The following is a 27,382-nucleotide window of genomic DNA, read 5'->3' as shown; positions in this document are numbered from 1 at the left end:
AGGGAAATTAACATCTGTAAATATCAGCTGATAACTTTGCCTCATATTTAATTTAACCAGAAGTGTAAAGTATGTGAATTATGAATAGAAATGTCAGTGTCATTACACTCCATTACTCATTTACTGTATACATGTAGACCAGAATTAAACTGATTAATCTGCATAGTTGTCGGTATTATCCACTGTATGCATGTGTGATTTCACCTATACTCCAAATGTGTCCCCATGAGTGTGCAGCAATACATGAATTCACCTCTTTCTATCAGTTCAAACATGCTTCAAGAAGATTAACCTTTAGATGATCCTGAGCAGACAACCTGTGCTCCATTATCTCCTCACCTCTTTCCTTCTATGTGCATGAATGTCTTCCTTTCTATTCACTTAAAGGTTGTGACCTTAAGTATTAAATCTAACCTGTAAGTAATGTGGGCAAAAATCCCTTTACTAAAACCTCATGGCATTAAAGAATAACCTTCACCTACTAACGCACACAAAGCCTTATTTTCTTTCTTTTCAGCTGCACTCTCACTCGCTCCCACCACTCTGATTTTACTAATGAAAACAGATGAAAACTCCACAGCCCAATACCACAAACATTAACACTAATTCACGTTCATAGAGACAAACAATCTCAGAGACAGGAGTAAATACGGCTGACTTTCCAGTGGTGGAGGAGGAAAACGAAAAGCACCCTCTGGGAAATTTTCTCTGATCAAGTGCAAAGAGATTAACCAGTTGGACCAGTGTGCTAATGAACAGGAGATCATAATGAAAGGAGCTCGTAAATGTAGATGAGGCATGTGAAAAAGAACAATGGCCTCGCCTTGTATCAGATGAAACACAAGAGTAATGCACAGAAACCAATTATTTCCCTCTTTTTCTATAACACCAACATTCTGGCAGCATTCAACAATGGACTGTAGAAAACGTAATGTTTCAATTACAGAGAATGTGAATATTGTGGCGATTACAGCGATATGTGATATCATACTTTAAAAAGCTGGAGCCCAGATAGAAGCTATTACAATGTGTGCAACAGCCTCTAACAAAACAAAACATTAACTAATAGACAAAACAGCACATACAAAGGAGACAAATGCACATCAAACACAATCACACACAAGCACATGTAGGCCTAAAGTGGGTTGAATATTCTAAGGCTACAGTCTGATGTGACTTACTGATTACATAGTCTCCAAACGGATCCTCATCCTCCTCATTATCTAGGTAAGCTGGAGGACAAGGGGTGAATAAAAGAAAGAAAAGGCAAGAGAAAAACAAAAACAAATATGATAAATCAAGAAAGAAAGCAAATTAGAACAATCAAACACAAACTAGATGAAAAAAAAAAAAAAAAAACACAGCCACGGTTTAACTAAAGTAAAACTTCTACAAAGAAATGGTTGAAAAAAAATGAAGCAAAAGCGGCCTTCCACCCTCCCAATCATCCACCTTTTTTTTCCTCATTCTTACTCTCAATCTGATACCTCCAGCCTTCATTAGGAGGCAAAGCGCTGACCATTAAACTACAAAAGTAGTTTCAGCACCATGCAGAGGAAAATATGATCACTCATAATTGGCTAGAGAATTCTCAATTTGCTCTCAGTGCTCCTTCTCCCTTTCTCTCTCTCTTTCCTCTCTATTTCTTTGGCAGGTCTGAAGATGGCATGAGAGGCCATTATGGCTCACTAAATTCCCTATTAGGGTGGCAGGATGGACGTCAGCAAGTTACAAGTCCAATGCCAGTGATATTTCACTGGTGTTGTGACTCTTTTACCTGATAATAGTACTGTTAGTATGGGTGTGCCCTCACTGCAGATGCAAGTGTTGTGTGCTTTTATCCCTAACTGCACTCAATAACACATTTTTTGAATACCTTCATTGTCTGCTTTATGCAAAAAGCTGTCCCTCGTCTTTCCATTTATTCATCGTTTATATTTTCCTCTTCTTCTTCTGTTCCTTCTATTACTCCAGGCTACCTCCCTTTAATGTGAGTTAGCATCCATCTACTGTGATCAATATCCCAGGGCTTTTATTAAACACTGCTCTTATGCATCTATGTGAGTGTGTGCCTGTGTGTTTCTGTCTTTGTGTGTGTTTTTCAAATGGCCTTCACTTCAATATCAGCATTGGTTCTGATGGGTTTTTTTAAAAAATTTTGGCACTGTTTGTGCGACCGTGTGAGCATGTATGGGAGCTCTGTTCAGTATGTTGAATAGACCAATGCTTATTGATCTCAAATGCTAGGATTAAACCAAAGACTAACACATGCTGCATAGGCATGTGAGTGTGTCCATCACTGCTTTGATAATTCCAGCATGTGTAGCTCTCACTGCATGGACAAAAAGTCCTTGAACCAGTGGGTGAAGTATGTAGGCGTACATGTGCTTGTGTGCACGCACACACGCACACATACACTCACCCTCTCACAGCCGTGTGTGTTTGTGAAAGCGAGCTGTCAGTGCTGCTCTCACACACCATTCATCACAAGCTACTAATTCTGTTAGACCATTGTCGAGCCTTTCGCACCCCACGTTGCTCTCTGAAAACTCAATCAGAGGCTAATGCCCCCAACCTTCCTCACACACGTAGCAGCTCTCACTCTGTTTCTTACTCACACACACTTGCAGAGACCCTGAGGGGACAGCAGTGGTCTTGGTGGACCCCACCAGTCCACCTCTATAAATGTTGCTTGAATTTGATAGACAGAAGCTGTGTGGACAAAGTGACTGGTGTCAAGAATGGCTGCATTAGAAGGAAATCACTCTGTGACATATAATTATAATCTATACTCCAAAGCATGGACCACTTTTTTTTGTTGAAAATTAAAATGACCATAATTAAACATTATCTTAATCTACCTTGATTGTAAGACTAGACTTTTAGAACCCCACTTCCAAGTATTCTCTGAAGATAAAAAAAAAAAAAAAGACTTGATTTGGTCTGATTTATGGTGGGATTTGTGTGGTACACTAAAAAAGAATAAATAGGACACAGCGGATGCAGGCACTCTACCACCTGTGCTAGTAGATTTGATTAGTTAATCAGGAATCACTTTTCCCCAACTCTGCTCTTATAAGGCATAATTACGGCCACATCCATAACAAAAAATAATAAAAATAAAGAAACTGTTTACTGCAGATGTTTTAAGGGGCAAAGTTCTTTTGCTTTGTCAAAAAGGATAATCAACATAAAGTTTAAGCTACATAAACATGGTAACACAGAACAGCTTCCAAGAGGTAAAATAGAGTGAGTCTGTGAGGAAAACCAGGCAGTTGAGCATGCCCAGATAGGGGGGCAGGGTTAGGCAGAAAGGCCAGACTAAATTTAGCGCCACCTTTTCATTCTCTAATTATGAGATTAATACATCCTGTCACATATGTCACAATACTACCCTATGATTTATTATCCAGTCGACAAGATGGAGAGATTGCGCCCGACAAGAAGGGAGGAGTGGGAGATTGTCTGAAAGCAGCTAATCAGCATGCATGTGTGATTGGGCTGGGCCTTGACAGTGCAGTGTGCGGCCAGTGTGTGTCTCTGTTTATAAAGTCAGCAGTATGACTAAAGCCAAGATTTATTGATGGAAAACAATGTTGAAGTAGAATTAGATTCTGCCTGATTCCTTAACAGGCGGTATGTAATGAGAGGGAAATTCAGAGCCATATGTGCCCACACACACACACACACACACACACACACACACACACACACACACACGCACAGGAATATGTAGAGCCCTGGCCTATGGATTGTGGTCGTAAAGTCTGCCCTGGGCTTCAGGTTTAAATCAATGTCAGAGCCTGATCTTATTTCATCTAATGCATGTTTTAATCATTCTCCCTTCTGATCAATGCAGTCTGCATGCGGCCATCAGGCGCTGCTGCAGGGATTTACAAGCACTTCTATTCTCCTTCCTGTGTTTCCAGACGGACGTTTTATGAGGCAGTGCACAGTGTGACAGTAAATCTCTTCCTCCACTTTGCCAAAATGAAATCTCCTAGTGTTGCTCGCTATGCCCATATTTGTTTGTCTCACTGTGTTGCTTGTGCAAACTGAGCTCGTATTGGCTCTGCCAAGTCAACGTTCTAGTCTCTTTATTTTAATAGTGTCTGGAAGGGGCAATAAAAGTGAAGTGTCTTTATTCAATACTCGACAATAAAGCTGGATGTAGGGAAACTTTGAAATCCCTGAGTTGCATTTAGGAAACTAATTTAACAGGCTTTACATACTTGTCGGTAATTGGAATTTAGCAGTAAATGAAAAAACAAATGAAAAAATAATCACGTTGTTTGAGTTTTGAAACTGATTTACCCAGTGCCAGGGGTCTGCAGAGAAACTTCTTCAGAGGTGAACCATATTTCTGAATGAGGAAATTGCACACTCATACACTACAGTAAGGTGCCACTGCACAAAAAGAGGTTCTGTGGAAAAGCATTTTCTGGGAATTTACTTTTAAACTCAGTCTCTGTCTGTATAGGCATATCTACACTGAACAAACGTTCACTATTATTGTTTAATGAATTTCAGTGTGAGGGCAGCACAGTGGATGAGTGGTTAACACTGTCATCTCTCAGCAAGAAGGTTCCTGGTTCCAAACCCATCAGGGGCCTTTCTGTGTGGAGTTTGCACATTCTCCCTGTGCTTGTGTGGGTTTTCTCCAGGTACTCTGGTTCCTCCCACAGTCCAAAAACATGTATGTCAGGTTGATTGGTGACTCTAAATTGCCCATAGGAGTGAGTGTGAGTGTGTGAGGTTGTTTGTCTCTATGTGGCCCTGTGATGGACTGGTGACCTGTCCAGGGTGTACCCCTGCCTTTCACCCAAATAGAGCTGGGATAGGCTCCAGCAGGTCCCTGGGACCCTGAAAAGGAACAAGCGGGTATAGATAATGAATTAATGACTTTCAGTGTAATCATATTGGAATCATGGTGTCATGTTGTATTATTTAGCAAAACTCCAAATTGCTGATTCAAAACAGCTTGTTTATGTAAACTATCAAAAATAATCTCAATAGTAACTGCACAAATGTGGACACAAAAGCCCAAAAATACCTACATGGACACTGGTTTAGTTTTTTGTTTTTGTCAAACAATCAGAGCATTGCAATTCCAAGACAGTCTGAAATTAGGCAAATTGTTGTTCTACGCATGCAGTCATGCATACATTTGCAATATATAAATAATGATATTGAAAAACAACATGCTTATTGATTTTATAATATTGATTTCAGTCATGTTACCCACTCCTAGGGCACGTGTATGTAAGTGTGTGTGTGTGTGAATCCGAAATGAGTTAACTATATATTTATACTGTATGTATAATAGAAAAAAATCTTCATTTCTAATCTAATAAAAAGTACATTTCCCACAGTGAGGGGGAGACATGTTTTAATGCCTCTCCTTCACTCTCTATTTTTATATATCTCTCCCTGTGCACAGGCACAGACACACACAGACTCACATATAAACATACAAAAGCACCGCTGAATGTAAATCCATGCAAAATTTCTACTTATAAAAACAGACAGATGTTTCAAAGTTCTCCATACAAGTTATGTGAGTTCTGGTTGTTTACATGAGGCATATATGTAGGACTAATTGTGTTGAGACTAGCAAAGACACCTGACAACTGCTATCTATTGGAACGATCACACTCTTTAATTAGTTATTGACTCAAGTTGTGCTTGGTTTGTCACTTTCAAAATCAAACATTTAAAAATAGTTTAGTTAGGCAACCTGAAAAATCAGGTCAAGAAATCAAGAAAGTCTTCCTAATTTGTAACTTATTTTGTTATTTTCAGTTCATTATTTTAGTATCATTCAACAACAATAAAGATTAAATATATGAAGCAGGAAAAAAGAGGTGTAGTCAATGTATTCAGCACTTACGCTGCAACTAACTGTCCTGCTGAAAAAACTCACACCAGTAAACACAAATAGTACTTTTCCCTCAGGTTTGTGATATCTGTCACCAGTTTTTCTGGGCTTTCTATTTTGGTAGTAAATTCTGCAATAGGGCACATGCACACATTCATCCACATGCACGATCCTGCCCTGAAGGGGAACCAAGACCCTTAAACTGACACCTGTCAGTCAAGCTGGCAAGTGCTACTGTCAGGAACATAACGAGCGATGGTGAAAGGTGCAGCGTGAGTGAGGAGAAGACAGAAGACGCTTGGAAAATGAAGAAAAAGGTGGGAGAAGAGGGAGATGAAGAGGAGGAGGGAAGCGAGTGGAGGTGAGACTTCTGAAGCTTGTTAGAGAAGCAGCGAGATGAGAGTGGTGCGGTGTGCCGTTTGGTGTTTTAGCACGTCACTGTCTTTTTGATTTGTTAGCATGTGTTTATGATGTTGTTTCTCTGTCTGCCTCTGTCAATCTCTATTATTAGACCCTCAGATCCTCCTCCTGCTGTTTTGACACTCCCGTTGCTCCTATTTCACACTTCTACACAAGTGCACAGTTTGGGCTCATACACACTCTCACACCCGTAGACAGACAAAATAGCATATAGCAAGACAATGACAGTAACATAAACATGCAAATTCAGCACCCACGCTGCTTGGGACACACACGCTGGTTAGGTCTGGTGGGAGTGAAATCTTTGAGGTGCGATATGCCTTCAGCATAAGATGTTCTGTTTGGTGAAAGATAGAAGAGCAGAGGTTGAGAGTTCTCTCATTCAGAGCAGATACGTAACAAACGGATTGACTTGATCAGACATACACACACACACACACCTGGTCTTTTTATCAGGGTGCCGTGTCACAGCTGATCTCTTCATGCTGGCAGATGCAGCAACGCTGAAGATTGATCTAAATCTCTGGTCTGTGAGTCCATGAGACAAGCCTGAAGGCGTGAGCCCGTGGTTCATTTGAACGCCACTTTAGAAAGTGAGCTTTTAAAATCTTGCATTTAATTTAATTGACTTTGATCTGACACATGCTCTGTATAATCATCAGTATGAATTTCTCCAAAAGACAAGCGCATGTTCAGACTCTGTAGGTGTACATAAATACCCATGAATAAAACTTTATGACAAAGTTTCTTTTTGGAAACCAGAAAGAAAACAACTTCTGATCTTCTCAACAATCAACACTCAGTGACATCATACTGCAGGCAAATGATTATCACAGTATAGAGCTGGATTAACAAGCTAATTTTACAAGGTCTGTAAATGCGGCAACAGAGTGCTCAATGGCGCTCTCCTGGCCCTGAGATAGAGAGAGTGAGAGCAGTGTCTGCGGCTGATATCTGCGGCTGCGAGATTAGCTTGGTAATTAACCACAAAGCAATTATCGGCTGGTGGGATGAGAGACGAATCTCTGAGAAGGTGTTTCTTGACGTGTTTAATAGGTGTTGAGTAGTTTGATCAGTCACCAGAAGTTGTCTCTGTTTCGGAGGCCCAGAGTCCAACGGAGGTTGATCCACAACTGATATGTGTGGTTGCTGAGAATTCAATTAATTAGACTGTTGCTTTTCCTTCCATCCACTTTTCATTAACCTCCATTGACACCTCGGCGAAGCCTGCATGCAGGTTTATGACTGCGTCAGGATTAACAAGGAAATGGGAAGTTGGCAATAAACAAAGTTGCCAGAGAAAGGAGATTCCATCTGGGAACATCACACTCTCACAGATTCAAAGGAAGGATGCACTTGAGAAGTAAATATTAGCTTTTCTCTCACTGCATCTCAGTTTTGGATTACAAAAGTTTAAATGCTCCAGTGTCAGTTGCCATCTCCATAACAACAACAAAAAAAAAAAATCCATTGGTGAGATCTCTACAGATAAACATATAGGAGGGTAGAGTTAGAGGACTTTGGCTAAGTGCTATTGATGAAAATAAGGATGGCTCTCTGGGGCAGTGGGGGCCCAACAACTGTTCTTCAGATCAGAAACAGACTGAATCAATAAATCCAACTCACCCACAATTTATATAATAGCTGTCTGTTTGAGAGGTGGTCTAAAGATTTTAACAGTATCGATAAACTTGTGTAAGATACACATTCTCACTCACGATCCCTTTTAAACATTGACTATCATGCTATATCAGTCCCACATATCCTTGCCAATTTGTTCTCACTCCCCCATCAAGGCTGACTCACACGCTTACTCACTTTTTCAAATCAGTGGGCCTATACTTTGATACCATCTTGACCGAACTTTCAAGAGTTCTTTGTCCTACCTGACTCATCATCAGACTTGTCATTCTCTGAGTCTGTCAGGGTGAGGGCCGAGTTCTCGCGACTGGACACTCCTGAGCTGCGACGGGACTTTACTCCTCCCCGTCCGGCCCACAGCTGGATGGCTCGCTCTGGAGACAGCGGCCCCTCTGGATCAGAGTCAGCATCAGAGCCAGCACTGAGGGAATACCCCCTCTGGAGGAGGCTCAGGTCGGGACAGTAGGGAACAGCAGCAGGGTGTGGAGGGGGAGTTGGCTCACATACTCCCAGCTCAGCCAGGGTGAAGTTACCCCCTAGAAGGGAGAATGAGGAGTTACCCAGGTGGATGGTAGAGAGTAATGTAAGTTAAAGCAGCAAATTGAGACACTCACACAAACAAATGCTTGCATTAGCAAACGCACACGCATATCTAGCAAACAAACCCACAATCACACGCAGAGAAGCACACTAATTATGAAACTACGGAGGCGGAGGCTGAAAATTGGGCTTTGTTGTTGCAGGCAGGAGGGGGAGAGATGACGCAGCATGAATCAGGCACAAACTACAAACTAGCTGCTGGAAGGAATATGTACCGGCCTGCAGGCCTGTTAAGACTGGCTTAGAAGTCTGCCTCCCTCGCTTTACTGTGCTGCATTGGCATTCATGAGGTGTTGATGTGAGATCAAAGAGCTGTTCACGTGAGGCCTCTCAGACTGTAGTGGAGCTGTTTTGCTGCCTTCTGGGTTTGATCATCTCCCTACTCTAGTTGCTATCACATGCTGGACCCCGGGCTTACTGAACATACTGCAGTCTGCTGCAGTACCAGGCCTGCTGCCTAACACTCTCCCCCTCAAGACAAACTGACTCGTCACGTCCAAAATAAATATATAAAATTATCCAAATTAAAGCACATCAAAGGAGATCAATAAACAGTGCTGCAGCCCAATTAAATCCAAGCTGAGGAAAAAGCAATTAAGGAAAAAGGCATGCTCAACCAATTTATTCTCTATACTAATTAAAAGAGTATTGTGGATGCAATCGCTCACCATCAGCTGGTGGGGTAAAGGGATCGGGGGAAAAACAGTTGTGATTCACTTCATTAGCAGTTTGTGAGGGAGGGGAAAGGAAGAGGTGAATGAAGAGAGGTTGGCATTGTGGCGGCACACCGTACGAATCACTGTGCCGGGAATCACAGCTGTGTGACTGGGTTAACTGTGACTCATCAGGCGTACGGACGCAATCAGAGAGAGGAATTAAACAGATGAATATCGTCTGCTGGATCTTCACAGCTCCTCTTCACAACCTCGCTGAAACTCAAGAGTTGCACTGAGAAGGGGTGGTGAAAATCTCGGTACTTCTATTACGACAAACAGCTGAACTAGACTAGAGGGTAGAGGCAAGTGAATTGCTCCACAGGAGGACTCAAAGACTAGGCTACAACTTGCGTGCAACCAACCAACTACCGTACAAAGGTGAAGACAGCAGGGAATATTACCATTCCTTGTCTTCTTTGCTTCATTGTCTTTTCCTCCCACTTATCACAGAGGATGAGAAAAGGAGCCTTCTTTACTATACATGACACAAGGGACCTTTGCAATCTGTTGGTAATTTACACTACAGTATATACACACAGGATCTAACTCTACTCATTGAACCCGTACCTGAGATGAAGTATCGTAGGAGGACAGGAGAGAACTCCAGGAGGCCTGAGAGAGTAAAGCACATGGGTTCTTTAACATCCGTCAGCAAATCATCCTGAATTGAACTGCTCGCTAGAAAATTGTCTACTCCACAATCACAGTTGGGATTAGTCTTTATGTAAATTATCCCATCCAACTACAATGACGATAATTAGACACAAACACACAAACACATCTTCTATTCTAAACAAATGTTTCAGAATGTTATACACAATGACAGTGTGCGTGCGTGTTCATCACACGTGCTACTCACACATACTGTATCTAATGTTATATCCCACAGTCCGCCATTCTGTACAATTAACATCCCATAACCAGTGATTACGCATGCAAATCCATTCGCTCTTATCACCATCAGACACAGCCCGATGCCTTAGCAATCTACATGGACTCAAAGAAAGATGGATTGACACGAGGGGTTGAAGCCGACATGAAAATCTATCTCAGTTATCCCACAAATAGAAAACCGATCGCATGTTTGTTACATGATATTATGACAGATGTGGGGGCAAATGTGACACTACATTAAGATCAGATCAATGCCTTTCTCTCAGCTGACGTTGCAACTGTCATTCACACACTTACAGTGCACGTTAATGTGTGTTTTAAGTGTTGTGCAGCTTTGGTAGCTGCCTTGGGCTAAGCAAATCTGTGTCTGTTCTTTGTATACATGTCGACATGTACATTTACTTGACAGTCCTCTGTGCATTCAACAAGGAGGTGTTGTACATTAGACTACACTATAGGGTGAATTCAGAATGCTTTGCTGAATGCTTTTAATTAAAAGAGGGGAAAACAGTGAAAGGCAGAGCAGAACACAGAGAAACAAAACAGATTTGAAAAGGAGTCCATTGTATGATGTGTATGTGACAAAGAGGAAGAGGAACGATGAATAGTGGGTTACTGAGTTAGTTTGAAGTGTGTTTAAATGTGCATCAAAACAGATTATGATCTATATAATATGGGCCTACATCAATTTATTAATATATTAAATGAAATAATAATACAAGAAAAAAAAAATCAATCACACATCATGGTCTGGTAGAACCAAAGTGGGTTATGTATGTATTTGTAGACATCTGCATTAGACTCTGCTACAGGGCATAAACAGTGTGATCTAGAATGAACACTGTTCGCTAAAGGAGCAAACAACAGAGCAGAAAGCAGGGAGAGAGACAAAGACTGTAAAAGTGTGAACTGTATGAGGAGAGAAACAGAGTTGTGGGTTAGTGAGTTACTAAGTTACACAGTCTTCCCAAGAGAATGCAAGCCTGTTTTTCAGCGTGATTGGAAACAGCTAGGGCCTCAATCAGCATGCATGCTCAATCCAATCTAAATGAAAATGGGGCTATATTAAGTGAAATAGGATTAACAGGGAAAAAAAAAGCAGAACAGAAGCAGAACTAACAAGACGGTTATTATACTGCGTTTAGAACAACTTTAGCCCTGCATGAAAAAACACACCTTATTTATTTAAATGAAGCGGGTTCGACACAACAGTTCCTCCAAATGAAACGGCAACACATGGTGTTTGTCCATACTCTCCACAGAAACTTACACAAAAGCACTTCTAGACCTAAGGCTTGGTTATGTTTTGGCAGAACTTAAAATTTTGGTGTCAAGGGAGAGAAATTAAGGGAGAGACCAAAGTTTGGTCTAATTGGTCTAAGTTTGGTTCTAATATATAAGTTAAGATTAGGGAAAATTGGATTAAAATTAGTACAACACTTTGCTAAGGTTATGAGAGCTCTGGTTACAATAATAAACACTCATTTAAGGTTAGGAAATAGCCATGGTTATGCTTATAAACTGTTGATTGGAAACAGGAAATGAATATTGGTTTATAATAACATGACCCAACGTCCTCCCTTTCCATAATTACAACTGATGAACCTTCAAACTCATACATCTATTATTTCAACTGAGGATCATGCAGTATATTATTATTTCACGGATATCTGGAATAAAGTTCAGTCACCAATGGAGCCTTCAGCATTTTTAAAGGAACACTAGACAACATACCAAATCTTATGTATTATTATCTACTGAATTACAAGATCCAATCTATTTTAAAAAAGAAACAAAAAACAAAAAACACTGCATGGTTGGAGATTTAGTTCCACTTGTTTCTTTCCCAGTAAGGATTTAGTTTCCTGCCTGTGAGATAAATAAGCATTTAGAGAATGTGTACACTACATGTTCTGTCTTAGAAAAATAGGTGACACAGGAAAAAGGACCATCGTGTTGGAACTTGAATACCATAGTGTGAGCGGGAATGGCATTTGCAGTGATCCATTAAACCAAATGTAATTCCCTTGATAAAACTCATTATGATTGTGTGTGGGAGAGAATGTGTGCGCTGTGTATGAGTGTGTGTGACTGTTTGTGAGTAGACAGCTTTGTGGGATAAAGGGGCCTATCATTAAAAAATCATTTGCGCTTGTTAGCAGTTTGACAGGCAAAGTATAGGCAGCAGGACTCTGCATTATGCTGGTTGACTTTCCCTCACCCCACCGTGTAATTCTGTAAAGGATGTAAAGCAGGCAGAACCTGTGGGCTTCAATGCCTGCAATTATGCTGCTTTTCCCAGATCCTGTAGTTTACAGTCCAGGCCACCCTTGGACATGCCATTTTGAGCTTTGGAGGGAGCGCTAGTTCAGAACACGTTCTGATTTGCCCTGAAGTGCTGAACTAGTGAACTGATTTGCTTCTGGGGGGAGGATGCATCAAAATCAGGAGGCAAATGCAACTATGCTCTGCAGGTTCCCCAACAATCCCTTGAAATAGCTGAAATTACTGTTAATAACAGTAAAAGCCTTATTTTCTTTGTCACAGCTAAGAAAATGCTAGAATTTGTGGCTAATAGCAGGCAAATGTGTCATTTTGTAATATTTTCCATTTTCATTTGCATCCAATTCAAAATTCATCTGCAACTGCACTTTGGTATCCCCGAAGAAAATGAACTTCTCTTTCCTGTTTTCTTTTTGGTGAATTATCAAGCAATAAAATATACATATATATTCCTTAGCAATAATAGAGCTTAAGTGAAGAGATGGTTCAACAGACACAGGAGGAAAAAAGAGGAAGGAAAATCAGCAAATACAGTGAAAATGACAAAGTAGAGACAATACAGCAGTTAGGACTCAACTTTCAGCAGACACATAATCCTGCTCCCCGAAGATCAAACCCCAGCTGCAGTTGCTCTACTGGGTCTCACATAATCTGTCACAATGTCTCTCCTCCTAGTGCTAAGTAAAAGAGAAATGTTTTTTTTTTTTTTTTAAAGTTGGTTGCTATTGGAAAGTGAAGCAGAGCAAAAGAGACAATGGGGAACATTACCGTCTTTAACTGGCATTTGACTTATCTGTTTGAAAACTGTCTTTAGACACATTACAACTAACAAAATACTTCATTGTGCTATATGACACTAGTATCCCAGCAAAAGGGGTCATGTAAGAATTGTCATGAAAACACCAACGGCATGTAGTATTGAGTTACATAACATTTTGTGAACAAAAAAAACACCGGAAATTTACAAATAAATTGTTATACAGAATAATGGATGAGGAAAGTTGCGGTGTGCTTCAATATGTTGTAATTTAGCTACAAAATACAAAAACATGACATAGCGAAAATCCTGGTTCTGTCATATAAAACATGTAGATACACACTATGAAAGTGTAGAAATGAATAATAATAGCTCTAAGCTCATCTGAGGCTACAGTACAGATGGTCTCCCTCTCAGTCGTCTCGTCTCCCACCACACACACACACACACACAGTCCTCACACTCTCACGGTCACTATTCATCTTGTATCAGACACTTGTCTATCTCTGCCCATGTTTATGTAAATCACCTTTTCCAGCATTCTCCCCTCTTTCTGCAGATAGTAATGAAATTAGAAAAAGAAAATGAGTATTTAAACATATGCAAAACGGGCTGTAGATACAGTCCAGAGACAATTACTGAGAGTTTGAGATTGGAAATTCATGAATTCATGAATTTTGAAAGAAGTGGTCATTGAATTCATTTTGTGTCAAAGCAATGAAAAATGATCTACAGTTAGGTTCACACAGGCTGCTGCTGTGCTGCACTATGTGAAGAGGAGATAAATGTACTTTTTCTTAAGTTGACAAGGGGAGAAAAATAGCGAGCGAAATAGAGAGTGAGGCGAGCTGATGACGAAAAAGGGGATCATAAGCTGATGTAGTGAAGAATGATGAAATCCTCAGTCATGGTAAACAGTTTCTGCATTGAAAGAGAGAGAAAAGCAGACGGAGACAGAGCAGTAATATGTATGCCTGAATAATATGCCAACATGGTGGATTTAATGAAAGCACCTGAACAGAGAGATGTGTGCAAAGGAGAGCAGTTTGGCTTTGATTTGAAAACATGTTGTACATGGGTCAAGGTGACTGCTGTCTGGATGGGGTTTGTGGGATTGTTGTGCAGCTACTTTTATTTCACTATTATTACTCTCTCACACACACACACCTTGCCTCACCACACATTGGAGAATACTAATAAACATCTTTACAAATCAGAGTTACCATGGTGATGAGGTGAAGTAGTGTATAAAATTAAGTGAATGTTTTATGGGGATGTAAACACATCAGAGGTGGATGCTAATGAACAAAACCTCAACAGATGATGATAATGAGATCACAATCTTTGGTATAATAGTATTGATGTTTTGACACACAGGTAATGGTTATGGTATATACGTATATCTGTGTGTATAACAGTTATGTAGTCCATGAAAACACCAGACTTGTATATTTATATTATATTTATATTGGATGATTCTGTAGTTCACAAACTACATTCAATGCCAACATTTAGTGTAAATATAGGATGAAGGGATAGGAAGAATGTAGGGATAGGGGTGGAGAATAAGCATGTAGCACATCAAGTTTTCATTTCAACCCACAATTAATATTTCATCCTTCCCTGCCCACAAAATTGCAAAAATCATTAGTTTTATATTAACAATTGATCAAGAATATGTCTAATGTGAACAGGGTTGCTTGTACTGACAACACCTCACAAATATATCTCCTCAGCTCTGTGGAGCATTTTAGTGTTTTTCAACTTACTGTTTTGGTTTTACAGACAACCTTCAACTTTACTCCTTTTGATTAGACTGTGTACTCTCATTAACATAATTTATTGATGGAGCAGGTAGCTGTTTTATGTTTTAAGCATTTTTACTTAAGCTTTAAGTAAACATAAAGCTCCAATAAAGCAAGTATATGCTAACTGCCCAGCACCAAACAGCAGGCAAGTGACGTCAGTGACCAGAAGATGCAGTTTTTTGCAGCAAAAGAGTGAGTTTGTCATAATATTCTACTCATGTCTTAATATAATGGTTTTCTGTTCATATCTTGCTCTGTTCACACCAAGTGACCCCAAAAAAGCATAAAGTAACTACTGTACAGTATATGGTATCACAATATTTCCCAAAATGTAACCACAATCGCTTTGCCCTTTGCATATATTTATTCTGTTGCTTTAAAGAATCTGTTTGATTGTCTGGTGATAGGGTCAGGACCTACACTGAGCTTACCCATTGTGACCACCCACTGCATGGTAGCTGGCAGATAGGTTGTTCCAACAATCTGAAGATATTTTTTCACGATAATTTTTTTTTTGTTTTTTTTCTGACATACAGCTCCATGCTCATTTCAAAATGTACTACACCTCTTTATTTAGATTATTAAAAGGATTTCAGAGTATTGGTGGTGTCTATTTTTTCCCTGTTTGACTAAATATCTTAAGTCAGTCATCACCCTTATGAACATCAGATAAAATGCCTCATCCCTCAAAAGTAAGATTATTCTTTGACTCTTATTTTGCCGGGATTAAAATCAAAGTGGTTTGTTGCAGTTGATACTGTCAAGATTAAAATGCTTTATCTTGACATCTGGAAACTAAACATGTGCATTTTGCTGTAACAAGTAAACAAAGCATTTGCACACATGCTGTTACTTCAAACATTGGCATTCTTCTTAATGGGCACATCCCAACTCTAGGGAAGATTAGTTTGATATATTTGAAATTAGAATGTTTTATGTAGAAATAGAAATAATAAATCTGAAATAACTGTCATAGCTCATGTTAAATATGGTTATGAATATTATTGTTTCATTATGCGCCTGCTGTTACACCTTTTTATTTTGTTTTGTTGAGTCCCTTTTCACAGTGAATGAGTGGCAGCAGCAGGGATGTATTACAACATTACCTTCCCTGTCTGACTGACATGTCATGGTAGGATTACAGGGCACAGTGACAGTCAACCTTGTAAAGCTTGGTGCTGATTATCAAAAATTCACACACACCATACAGTGCATACGTGCACACACACATACATGCCCTATAGCATGTGACATGTCATTAACGCCGCCATTAGCAGTGCAGTAACAACCTAACAGATATGCCCAAATACGAGTGTCATGGTCAAACACTTCCCACACGTCCCAGATGACATCCGAACTTTTTGCTCCTGCCTCAGCCACGGGGGCTCTTGCACCTCCTAATGAGGAGACCAAAATAGGTGTAAAAAATGTCATCCATTGCTGGGCTAGTTCTACTCCTACCCAGAGGACAGCAGTCTGGGTTGGACAGGACATGACAGGACATGACACAACACTATGCACTCTGGAGGAGGTTTTGTCACTGAAAGAGGTCACACTAAGCTCTCATCCATGAATAGTAGGCCAAAGTTGATGAGACAGGGACACACATCTCACTGTTGCCTTTAAGATCTGTATACGCCACTAACACAGACGAAGAGTTATCAGGGACATGGAAAAGTTCAGGAAAAGTTAATGCAGTAGAAACTGTGTATGCGTGTACAGTAAATATACATTTCAAAAGATGGATATTTAAATATTCATAATTAGTCTGGGATTTTGGAACATGCCATGAAAGCTAATCATTTTTCTTGTTGAGATATGTAAGCCCCAACTTATGAAGAGACTCTATGGTGCATGCACTGCTTAGAAATATATAGATCATTTGGACTAGTCATTCAGAAATACCAATATGTTACATGTCCTATTGAAAATAGGATATGAAAGTTTCATTTTACAATTAGCATGCCATTTTTTAAAAAAATATTCAAGTGTAATTGTCTTTTTTTTATTATTTGATCCTGCACCTTCCGTTGCAGCCCATCAATACTTTTTTCCCTTCAAGGTCATTTTCAGTTGCCATTGTAACAGACTACAGTCTACATTGCTACACCCATCCACTCAATTTGGCCTGGGAACACCAAAATTGGATCATCTTTTTTTTTTTTTCACTGTAATAACTTTATTTCATTTTGATAATGAGAGTTTTTTTTTTAACCATACGCTACTTAATGTCAACAAAGCACCAAAACAGCGTGCGTCAGTTGGCATTTGTACTGGTATCATTTTTGTGACTAAAGCAAGGACAGAACCCGCATTCAAACAGACATAGAGGCGCATAAGAATTGTGGCATACATCCGCACACACAAACACATATTTAAATTCTGTGGCTGTGGAGCATGTTTAATTACAGCCCAGGAAGCAAGCGACTCGGCTGAGAAAGAAAAAAAAAAACACTTGATAACAGTGACATTTACAATCTGCCTCATTTATCAAAAGCTGCCAAAGCAGAGTCAAAGAGGGTCATTACATAGTAAACATAGATTAACTCAACTCTCACAAAACCCACACAACATTGTCTGATAAATGATTTTTATTCTAAGAAAATTGCAGATGTCAGCATGCATTTCCCCAGACTCTGTCAATTAATTGTCTTGTTTGTTACCCAATATATGTGTGTGTGTCTGGATGTGCAAGTAAGAGCCAGCATTGGTGCTAAATAGCTGGCACCTTCAACATGCATTTCCCCGGCCTCTTCCTATTATTTGTCTCATTTGTTACAGGGTGTTTGCACGCGTGTGTGCGTGCACCTGTGCCAACATCAGGGTGCTTCTACTTTCATAGCACAGACAGGATTTGATAAACTAAACAGGTGTACATTGAAGTATGTGGACAATGTTTTAGAGTGAATCCCAAGGGCACATCAGATTCTGATAGAGTGTTTCTTGGTGCCAGTCATCCTATTTGGTCTCAAAACAACTATTAATCACTCTCGCTCAGAATTCGCTCACAGACGCATCCATGACGCCAGGGAAAACAGATGATGTCAGTCTGTAAACTGACATACAGTATACAGTACAGTACGCTGTATGTGTCTGTGACTGCCAAATACCAAACCAGCTCAGGTCCCCCTTTAAAGACTTCCTTGCATGTGTAGGGGCCACAACACACAAACCACATAAACAGTTTCCTGTCTATAAAGGAGTACACAGCATCTTGGAAATGGAGTGAGTGTGAGTGCACCGAGGACTGGAGGAGTGGAGCAGAGTCGGCCCCAGGATATTCTTCAGCGATCCTCTACTCTATGGCTGCAGCTACGGGATGCTTTAGAGTGTCAGCAGCTGGCAGAGGCACAGAATGCCAGGGAGAAGACAAAGAGGAATCGGAGGAAGAGGGGAGGGATTGTATTTAATCTCACTGCCATTCATTTTTAATAGTATGCAGCTGCTTTGTTCTCTCCTTGATCATCAGCGGTCCAGGTTGAATGTAACCCAGTGGAACGCATGAACACACAGGCATACAGAAGCATACAAACCCATATTCGCTTTTATTTTATTTTTGTGTATTTTGGCCCTTTGTTCACTCCCAATTTTCTATGTCCACTTCCCTATACAGTGCAGCCCCTGTCTCAGTCAACCATACTGTTGGCCTGTGGAGAGCTGTAAACAGACATGTGCTACTTCTGTGACACATGGTGTCACCAGCCGCTGCAAGCAATAAGCTTCAACAGGAGGCGTAACATGTGGTGGGTAGATGCAATCCCCCTAATTCAACCCACCACTGTGCAAGAGATCTAACCAAGCAGAAGTTGCTAGTAAAGAGACAAGGACAGAAACCCTCACTGGATTCTCACCAGCAAATGCAGCCGGTTGTTCTTGAAGCCAGTGGCCCTTGTTGCTGCAAGGGCCAGAAGCACAACTACCAAGGCTTATACACTGGGTTTTCGCAGTGGTGGATCAATCGACTTGTCTTGGAAATTAGTTCTACTGCAGCAACTTAAAAACAATGTCCATCATGAGTCTGATAGTGTTATATTACTGTCCATCATTGTCTGACAATGTTGTATGAGTGTAATGCTAAATCACTGGACTACCCTTTGTAAAGACATCTCTTAGTAAGTACTGATCTGAGGTGGTCAAGGACTAGATAAATCACATTAATCTCCATGTCATGCAGGTTCCTTTCATCCTATCAGAGGGGATTCTTTACACATTGCTACATAGGAGACTGTTCTCTTGAGGGACACCTGAGGTTAGTCCCTGAATCTCGCTGAACAGGGCACATTACGGGAGTGTGCTGCTGCTGCTGCTGCTGCTGTTCTTGTACACACTTCTACTTTCAGTCTGGCTTTCCTCAGAGAATGGAGAGAACAGAAAGCGCAGAGGATGCTTCTCCAGTGTGAAGCCTCATCCCAGCCACTCAGCACCACATATTCCCAGCCATTTGGCCTTGAACAGAGGGAGTGAAGGCAATTATTCCATGATGTGAGTGGCAGAGTTTGGAAGATTTCTTGGCCAAAGCAATCCTTGGCTACTGTAGCTATTTCACACAGCAGAATTGATGGAGAAAAGGGAATGCAAAATGAGGTAAATATGACCATGGTGTGAGTGGGCTCTTTCTGATTATATCAGCATATATGTGCACATTTCTGTGCACCAGTGATGGAGTAAGGTCAAGCCTATAGAACTCAAGAGTGGGTAAAGCCTGTGTTTAATTGAACAAAAAGAAATAGTGTCTCATTCTCAAAGCCATAGACAGAGCCTCAACATAACAAATGTGTGATATGACCACTAAAGCAACAATACAGGAACAGCAAGGGTGAGAAAAATGGGGGAAAAGGAATATGAAAGAGAAATCAGGCATGAAATGTGTGACAAAAGAGCAAAAGAGGACATATAAGAAAGTGAGAACAAAGTGAGAGAATAAAAGATAGCCCATCGGAGAGTAAGACCCAGAGACAGAACAAGTAGGACAGTAGATGATGTTTAGTGTTGTCCAGGCAGTAAAGCAGGCAGGTGGGTGGTGAATTCTCTGTGTGGTTTCCGGCCCTGGGGGCAAAGTAGCAGAGAAGAATGTAGAGGAGTTCATTTAGATCCTTCTAAAAGGAAAGGCCAAAGCTTCTAGAGGCTGCAGTGGCTGTGATAATGCCTGCTGTCTAGAGGTGGACCTGCAGGGACGACACACCCCTGGGATGTGCTGAATAGGAGCTGCAGAGAAGGACTGGGAGAGATCGGGAGATGGGCAGCATGGGTTGAAAGATCAGAGAGAGAGAGAGAGGTGAAAGCAGACAGACAGACTGCAGTAGGCGAGTAGGGAGAACTGTTCACTGCTCATAGTGGAATATTACACATTTGTCATATTTTTAATGGGATTATCTGTTTAGCAGTTTAGCATCCAGTTTAACCCAATTTAACCTACTAAAAAATATGACAGAAAACCACTTCCAATTTTATGAGTAAAATAAAGCAAACACTTGTGTGTCTGATATGTCTGGTTATATGTGACTAAGCCTTATACCTTATTGGGGTCACTGATGTTTTCAAATATGTTGCTTTGTGGTGTTAAATAGTGAACACTTGTAATGAGCTTTCCAGGCTGCTGCATGTTATGGTGAGGAAAGAATGTGTTATTTCGCTGTGGTTATCCAAGAGACAAGGTAATAAGTGTGTAATGGGGAAGCAGTGGAGTTGAGATCCAATGAAAGCAGGGGGTCTGTTGGAAGACACAACCGAACCTGCTTTATCAAAATCTGAGAAAAGCCATTTGGGACAGCTAGTGTTCAAAGACTGAAAATAAACTGTAATGAATAAGGATTTCAGTGAGATACATGTGCTAAGATAATAGGTTCATCCTATTATGGCATGGGTAGATACATTGAATTAGGGATTTCAACATTATACAACAATATACTGCACAATATAACAGTACTTCCTTTGTCGTCAGATAATAAGACAGAATTGATATTGTTTATTTTTACTTATCATTTATTGTTGCTATTTTGAATGAACGTGGCAAGATAGCTTGTGTTGGAAAATTATGTCCTAATTCTCAAACCAAATTAATTGGTGATTGGTCATTTGTTCCTGACTGGGGGAAATAGCTTTCAGTAGACACAAAACCAGTGTTATCTAGCCCCACGTAGGGCTAGAATTTGAGAATGTAACCCCTATGTTATACATACATCAGAGGGAAAATATGTTTTGTAATAGCCAGTTTGTTTTGTGTTGTTTGGTCTTTCATGCAGATCTACGGTGAGCACAATGCTATCTTTTGCTTTGTTAAGAAAACACAGCACAGATACAAAGAAAGTTGTAACTCCATTAAAAAAAAAGCACTGCAATTAGAAACACAAGCACTAACGTGTTCAACATATTCAAAATTTTTGAAACAGGACAAATATTTGGGATGTAGTAGGAATGAATACATTATCAGCATGTTGACTTGAGATGCGCCTAAATAAAGGTCAGTTTTCAATATCTTTTAACATGGCAAAATGTTTTCCTAATGTAATGGGAGGTAAGTCCACAGAAATTACAGTGGTCAAAAAATAAATCTCCAAACATGCTCAAACATGATTCCAAAGGAATATTATGTTTCTTGTTGAATTTACACTTCAGGACACACACATTCTAGTCATACTTTCATGCATAATGATGTGAGATAAGTTATTTTTAGAAGGTAATGATATATTTGGAGTAAGACTACAACTACAGTAATCCTTAGTAGAACTCCCTACATCTAGAAAACCGGTATTTGTTAAAGCTGTTTTCATGATAGCAACAATTGGGATATACTGATTATACCTGCTTGGAATAAAACTGATGAAAAGTGTCTGTGGTTGAGTTTCCCATTCCAAGATTCTTGATCTTGTTCCTAAGTAGCCTTTTAGTATGGAGGAAAAGGAGCCCTAAGCAGCAAAAATAGTAAAAATCAGCAAGATAAATATAAGTGGTGCATGAACATTTGTCCAGCTACTGCAGGTCAGTCAATAAGTTACTCAAGAATATAAAACTCAGGACAGGATGTATTTTGTTTGCCTGTATACTGTAAGTGCACATGCTCACTAGGTGCTCCAGTCCCACCTGTGCATGACTCACACCTTTTTGTCTCACACATGAATATAATGACAGCTGTAAGGGCAAGTCAATATGCATTAACACAACCACAGACCTGTGAATTGGTTGTGCAACACATAACCATTTAAGCAAAATTACAGTCTGAGAATAGCTTTGGATGACCTCAAAACTTCTCAGCAAGAAACAGAAACACCATGATGGTTCCCCAACTGAAAGAACAACATCATTATAATTTAATCAAAGTTAATTATATTTCCTAATGTGGCCTCATCAGCACATGAATTACTGATATCGCAGGTCAGTTCAGATAGTAAACCTCCCCTTCAAACTGTTTGTTGAATATTCAATGAAAGAACACAGATAAGATCTGAATTCAGTCCAATTTTAGTAGTGAAGAAAAAAAAGTTTCTCTCTACTTGTACAGTACCATCTTGCCTCTAAACTACAAGCTGTTCAAAAGAAGAACACATTGTTTCAGTCCCTCACTCTGTCATGTACTAGTTATAAAAATATCTGAAAAAAAGATGAAGAAAACTGTTTTTCGGCTGCCTCTCTTGCTCTGTCTTTCTCACTCTAACTCCTTTTCTTTCTCCCTCCTTTCAGCCTTTCTCCTTCTCCTGTGGTGTCACAGTCCATATGGTGCTGCAACACTGTTGGTCTCCTGTGGCCACACTTCCCACGATGCATCTGTGGCTCTGGGCTTTCGAGGGAGCTGATAGGCTGGGAGGACTGTGGTATCGACCAGCTATCTTCTGGTGTGAGGTCAGCTAAGTGCAGCAGTGGAGTGTGTCCGAACAGCACACACCACTGACTTCCAGTCTTTCATCCATCCATGCCAATCAATCCTCCATTTTCTCTCGTTACATCTGTCTCCATAGAACAAAGTATGCTGTCCTGTTGTAGTCTTTTTTTTTAAACATTTTCTCAGTGCAATTGCACATTTTTCTGTTATTACTTCTGTCAGACTGATCTATTTCTCTTATCTATGGAAACCAGCAGTCCAGCTACCTTTTGAAGCTATAATGCAGATGTTTCATATATATATATAGTGATTAATGTACACTGTGCATTGATTTAAGCGCAACTACTTGCTACTTGGTTATGTCATACACACACACACACACACACACACACATATATTACACATACATACATACATATATATTTTATATGTATTTATACATACATATACGTTGAGATTTTTATCTTTATATTTTCTGCATTACTGTGTTGAATTGCTCTAGGCCCTCCCTCTCTCCTGCCTATGCCCATGTAGAGAAAACAGAGCTTAGCACAGATCAATCCCATTGAGTCTGACTCCTTTCACCAGCCAGGGATCAATACCGCCTGTTTCATGTCCCTCTGTAATATACAAACGTGCACACATGCACACACATACAAAGACACAAAGACACACACTCAGTTTAAAGATATGTCTATGGGAGCAGGCCCAACCCTTTAGAGATGACCTATCGGCCTATCGGCTGACTTGCTCACCAGGGGATACAGAAGTTCATTATGACAGGCTTGCCAGTGCTAAAGGTCTGCTTTGGTCCTCTGCTGCGAACTGCAGCATTTACACCATCTGATTACATTAACAGTTTGCCACAGAAGCACCAATTATAATGTTGTCTTGCTATTCCATTGCATCCATTCACTTTATAGTTATAGCTCAGTAGGTCCCTCGTCGCCTACTGGAAGGTACATTAGGTAGGTATCACCTCATAGATCTTTATTACATAAGTTGCATACTTATGTTTATGCACAACTATTCCATTATGTTTTGGCATTAAAACATCTTAGCTAGCTTTAGCCACCATGGGTCACAAGGTAGTGTTGGTGTATATTAATCAAATGTAACAATCTCTTCAAGTATATTTATGTCAGTGCTAATGCTGCTAATCGCCACTGACTGTAGTAGAGCCCTACTGACCTTATTCATTAATAAGACAACAGTCAAATCGACTGACAGATTCCTTACAAGAGAAATACAGTGATTATAAGCGATATAGAGCTGAAAAAACTTTACATGTGCAACAGTGTGGCTGTTGTAAATGTGTAATAGCACATGCAAGAATCACGTAACAAGACTGGGCTCTTAAAGTATTAAGCTATACATGGCTCAACCATATGCAGAAAAGGGAAGAAACTTGCTTATTGAAGCTGCAAGCTGAAGAGCAGAAATAATTGGTAACATATTGACAGGAAATTGCTACATCCTTGAGTTTCTAGTTTTGCTTTTTCAATTAGCAGTCTTGATGATCTATTACAGCTAGAAACATATTTAAAACACTGTAAAATCTTAAATTCATTTTTAGGAAACTTGCAAAAACATCACTTCTGTGCTTAATTATATATGCCTCGTGTTTTATGCAAATTAACATTTTAGCAAATACATTTATTGACTCTTTTTGAAAACAGTGAGAAATATGTGAAATTTGAAGTTGCAGAAAGTAATTTGTTAGCTTAGCACAAGGACTAAAAACTGATAGATTGGTTCTATACAAAAGGTGCTAAACTAACCTATTGTTGGCTGTAGGAGCATAGTTAGTGAGGAGGGTATCAGTATATTAGCTTAGTGTCCAAAATGTCAAAGTATTCCTATAAGGTCATAAAATTTACTTGCTTTTTTGATGTAATGCCTCCAGCCAAGCACTGACTGAATCAAGGCAAATACAGCTGTGTAAAGACCCAGACAATGCAAACCCACCTTGCCTGGAGTATTCATCAGCCTCATGGTGCACCAGGTCAGTGACACAGCCGCCATAATGCAGCCTCTGCTCATGGTCGAAGGCCTTAAGTGTCTCACTGGAGCTGTAGGACTTTTGGGTAGGCACACGACATTCATCCGTATCCAGGGAAGAGGTGTTGTACTGGGAGTCTTTGGAACAGCGACTCCTAGTCAGGGAACGGTGCCTACGATCCTTCAGATCCATGCTGGTGGGGGAGGCAAGGATGCAGAGAGGAGAGACTGAAGCAAAGGAGGATGAAGAGGAGGTGGAGGGGGTGGAGGGGCCTCCTAGCGGGCCTCCGTAATGTCAATCTCCACTTCAGTCACCTGGAAAACAGAGATAGAGAGAGGGAGAGATGGAGAGAGTGGAAAAGACTGTGAAAGGCTGGTATAAAATTAATGGATGCACTGCTGTGACTCACTCTTGCTTTGCACTCCCCAGAGAACCTATAGGGAAAGTTAGGTAAGAGGGAGCACAGCGAATGGACATTTGAGCAACCAGGCAAATATACAACACATCGGAGTGCTGATGCAAGATAAATAAGGCTATTGTAGATGGAAACAGAGCTGCCAATGCTGTGGTCCACAGAGATAGTCAACTATCGACTGGGCTGATGAAAAATGGTCAGCCGGCATTTAAATCTATGACATAATAACGGAGAGTGACTCAAACATTGTCCAGTCATCCTAACTTGATGTCAGCAATGCATAAATACAGACATACAAAGGGAATACAATGATGACATTATGGGGAAAGCTGAGAGAAAAGACAATGATAGAAAAAGAGACACAGATTATCTAGACTGAAAAAAGGTAAAGGGCGAGGAACAAAGAAAAGCAGCCGGATGCAACAGGAAGGATGGAAGAAGAGGAGAAATGACTTGAGGGCATTGCTAGTCTCTCCCTCATTATCAGAGTGAGAATGAATCCTGCTCCCTTAGAGGCTGTAAGGGATAATCAAACACACCCAGATGCAGATACACACACACACACACACACGCACACGCACACACACACACAAACAAACACGAATGCATAAACACACACATAAATGCACAAGCACACACACAACATCATAAACACACTCAACTGCACATATACAGTATAGAGCCACCTGTGCTGGGAAACAAGTGTTACCTGTACTCGGCACAGCTTGTATTATCCTGGAACACAACTAAACATCTACATCAACACGTCACTTCCTTTATGCCAATGACAGATCTGTCCATTTCTATTGCATCACAACCAGTCCACATTTAATCTATTTAAATCATATACTTGTGAATGCAGATTATACATGATTCTGATGCTAATACAGCATAATACTAGTGCAGCAGCCTTGAGCAATGCATTACATTAGCAGCTAAAGATCAAAGTACAACGATACAACAACCAGCAGTAATTGACAGGAACGCTTCCAGCAGCTGCCTGTATGGGATATTTATGGTAATAAATAGGTCATGCATGTTTCTGTTGCTCCAGGCCAGTGAAAATTGGGTCCACCCACTGCATTACAGTGCAGCATTGCATTTTCATCAAAATATCTCTCAGACTAGACAGTATTTATCAATATCAGTGTGAGCAGGTCCATTTCTAAAGAGCTGGCATCATTTGATTCAGAATACGTGACAGAGCTGACTGCATGCTGGGACAGAGGAAGAATGGGAATGGAGAAAAAGAAAGAGAACGATACAGAATGTGAGCCAATCTATTCAATGAGAGCTCATTTTAAAATGCTTAGAAGGTGGTATTGAAAAGTGCCCTGCTATGTCCATTGATTAACAGTAGGTATTAAGTCTCATAAAGAGCTCATTATGCTCCAGCATCCATCACACAGGCTATTAGGAGTTCAACCTTAATGTGTTTGTACCTTGAATGGAGGGTGAGGGAACAGAGCAGGATACTGGCTCGAACAATGTGGGGACATTCTGATTGGCATTATGCAAACAATCAGCAATCACAGACAAGGCTTTGTGAGTGTGTAGTGGCGGAGGGTATGTGTCTGTTGAGTTCATATGATTAAGAGCTATGAATAGATTAAAATTTGGGGAAATACGCATATTCACTTTGTTCACAAGATGAGAAGACTGACTTCTCACTCTCATGTCTGTGTGCTAAGGAAGGAGGAGTTAGTCCCAGTATATGTAAAGGTAAAACAATCTAATGTAGTAATTTAATGTCATTTACATTAGAAGTGAGTTTTGGAAGATACAGAAATCAAGAAAAACTGCCTTGCAGCTGCAGATTTCATCTTCTCTGGCAAATTATGGTAATGACATTTTGTTAAATTCACAAACATTTCCGATGACTAAAGGTTTAGAATGGCTTATTGCCCATTTACCTTAGAATATGGAAAGTAAATCCCCAGGAAACTCTTTTACCTTTCCAGAGAGACAGATGATTATAGAAAAGCTGCTCACCAAAAAAGAGTCATGGTGCGTCACTATAACCTAAAACACCCTGCTGTAGTTTTTATGCTAAGCTAGACCAATTGGCTCCTGGATAAACAAGCATATTTCCCAAAAATGTTGAAATTACTCCTTTCAGCAAAGTGTCAAACTCTGCAAGTTAGTGGTCAAC

At 40.2% G+C, this 27,382-nt stretch overlaps 1 protein-coding gene across 1 annotated transcript in view; it reads right to left on the bottom strand.

Annotated features, from left to right (window-relative positions):
- Window positions 1-27,382, bottom strand: part of tenm2a (teneurin transmembrane protein 2a) — a 199,840-nt gene that overhangs the window by 122,380 nt on the left and 50,078 nt on the right. Inside the window, exon 2 of the mRNA XM_026330623.2 lies at window positions 24,782-25,129. Within this exon, the coding sequence (XP_026186408.2) occupies window positions 24,782-25,007 (226 nt within the window). The 5' untranslated portion in view covers window positions 25,008-25,129. The remainder of the gene's footprint in view (window positions 1-24,781; window positions 25,130-27,382) is intronic.

Source organism: Mastacembelus armatus, chromosome 10 (assembly GCF_900324485.2).
Source record: "Mastacembelus armatus chromosome 10, fMasArm1.2, whole genome shotgun sequence".
NCBI classification, from domain to species: Eukaryota; Metazoa; Chordata; class Actinopteri; order Synbranchiformes; family Mastacembelidae; genus Mastacembelus; species Mastacembelus armatus.
Note: the sequence above shows the minus strand (reverse complement) of the source record. Positions and strands in the feature narration are given on the sequence as shown.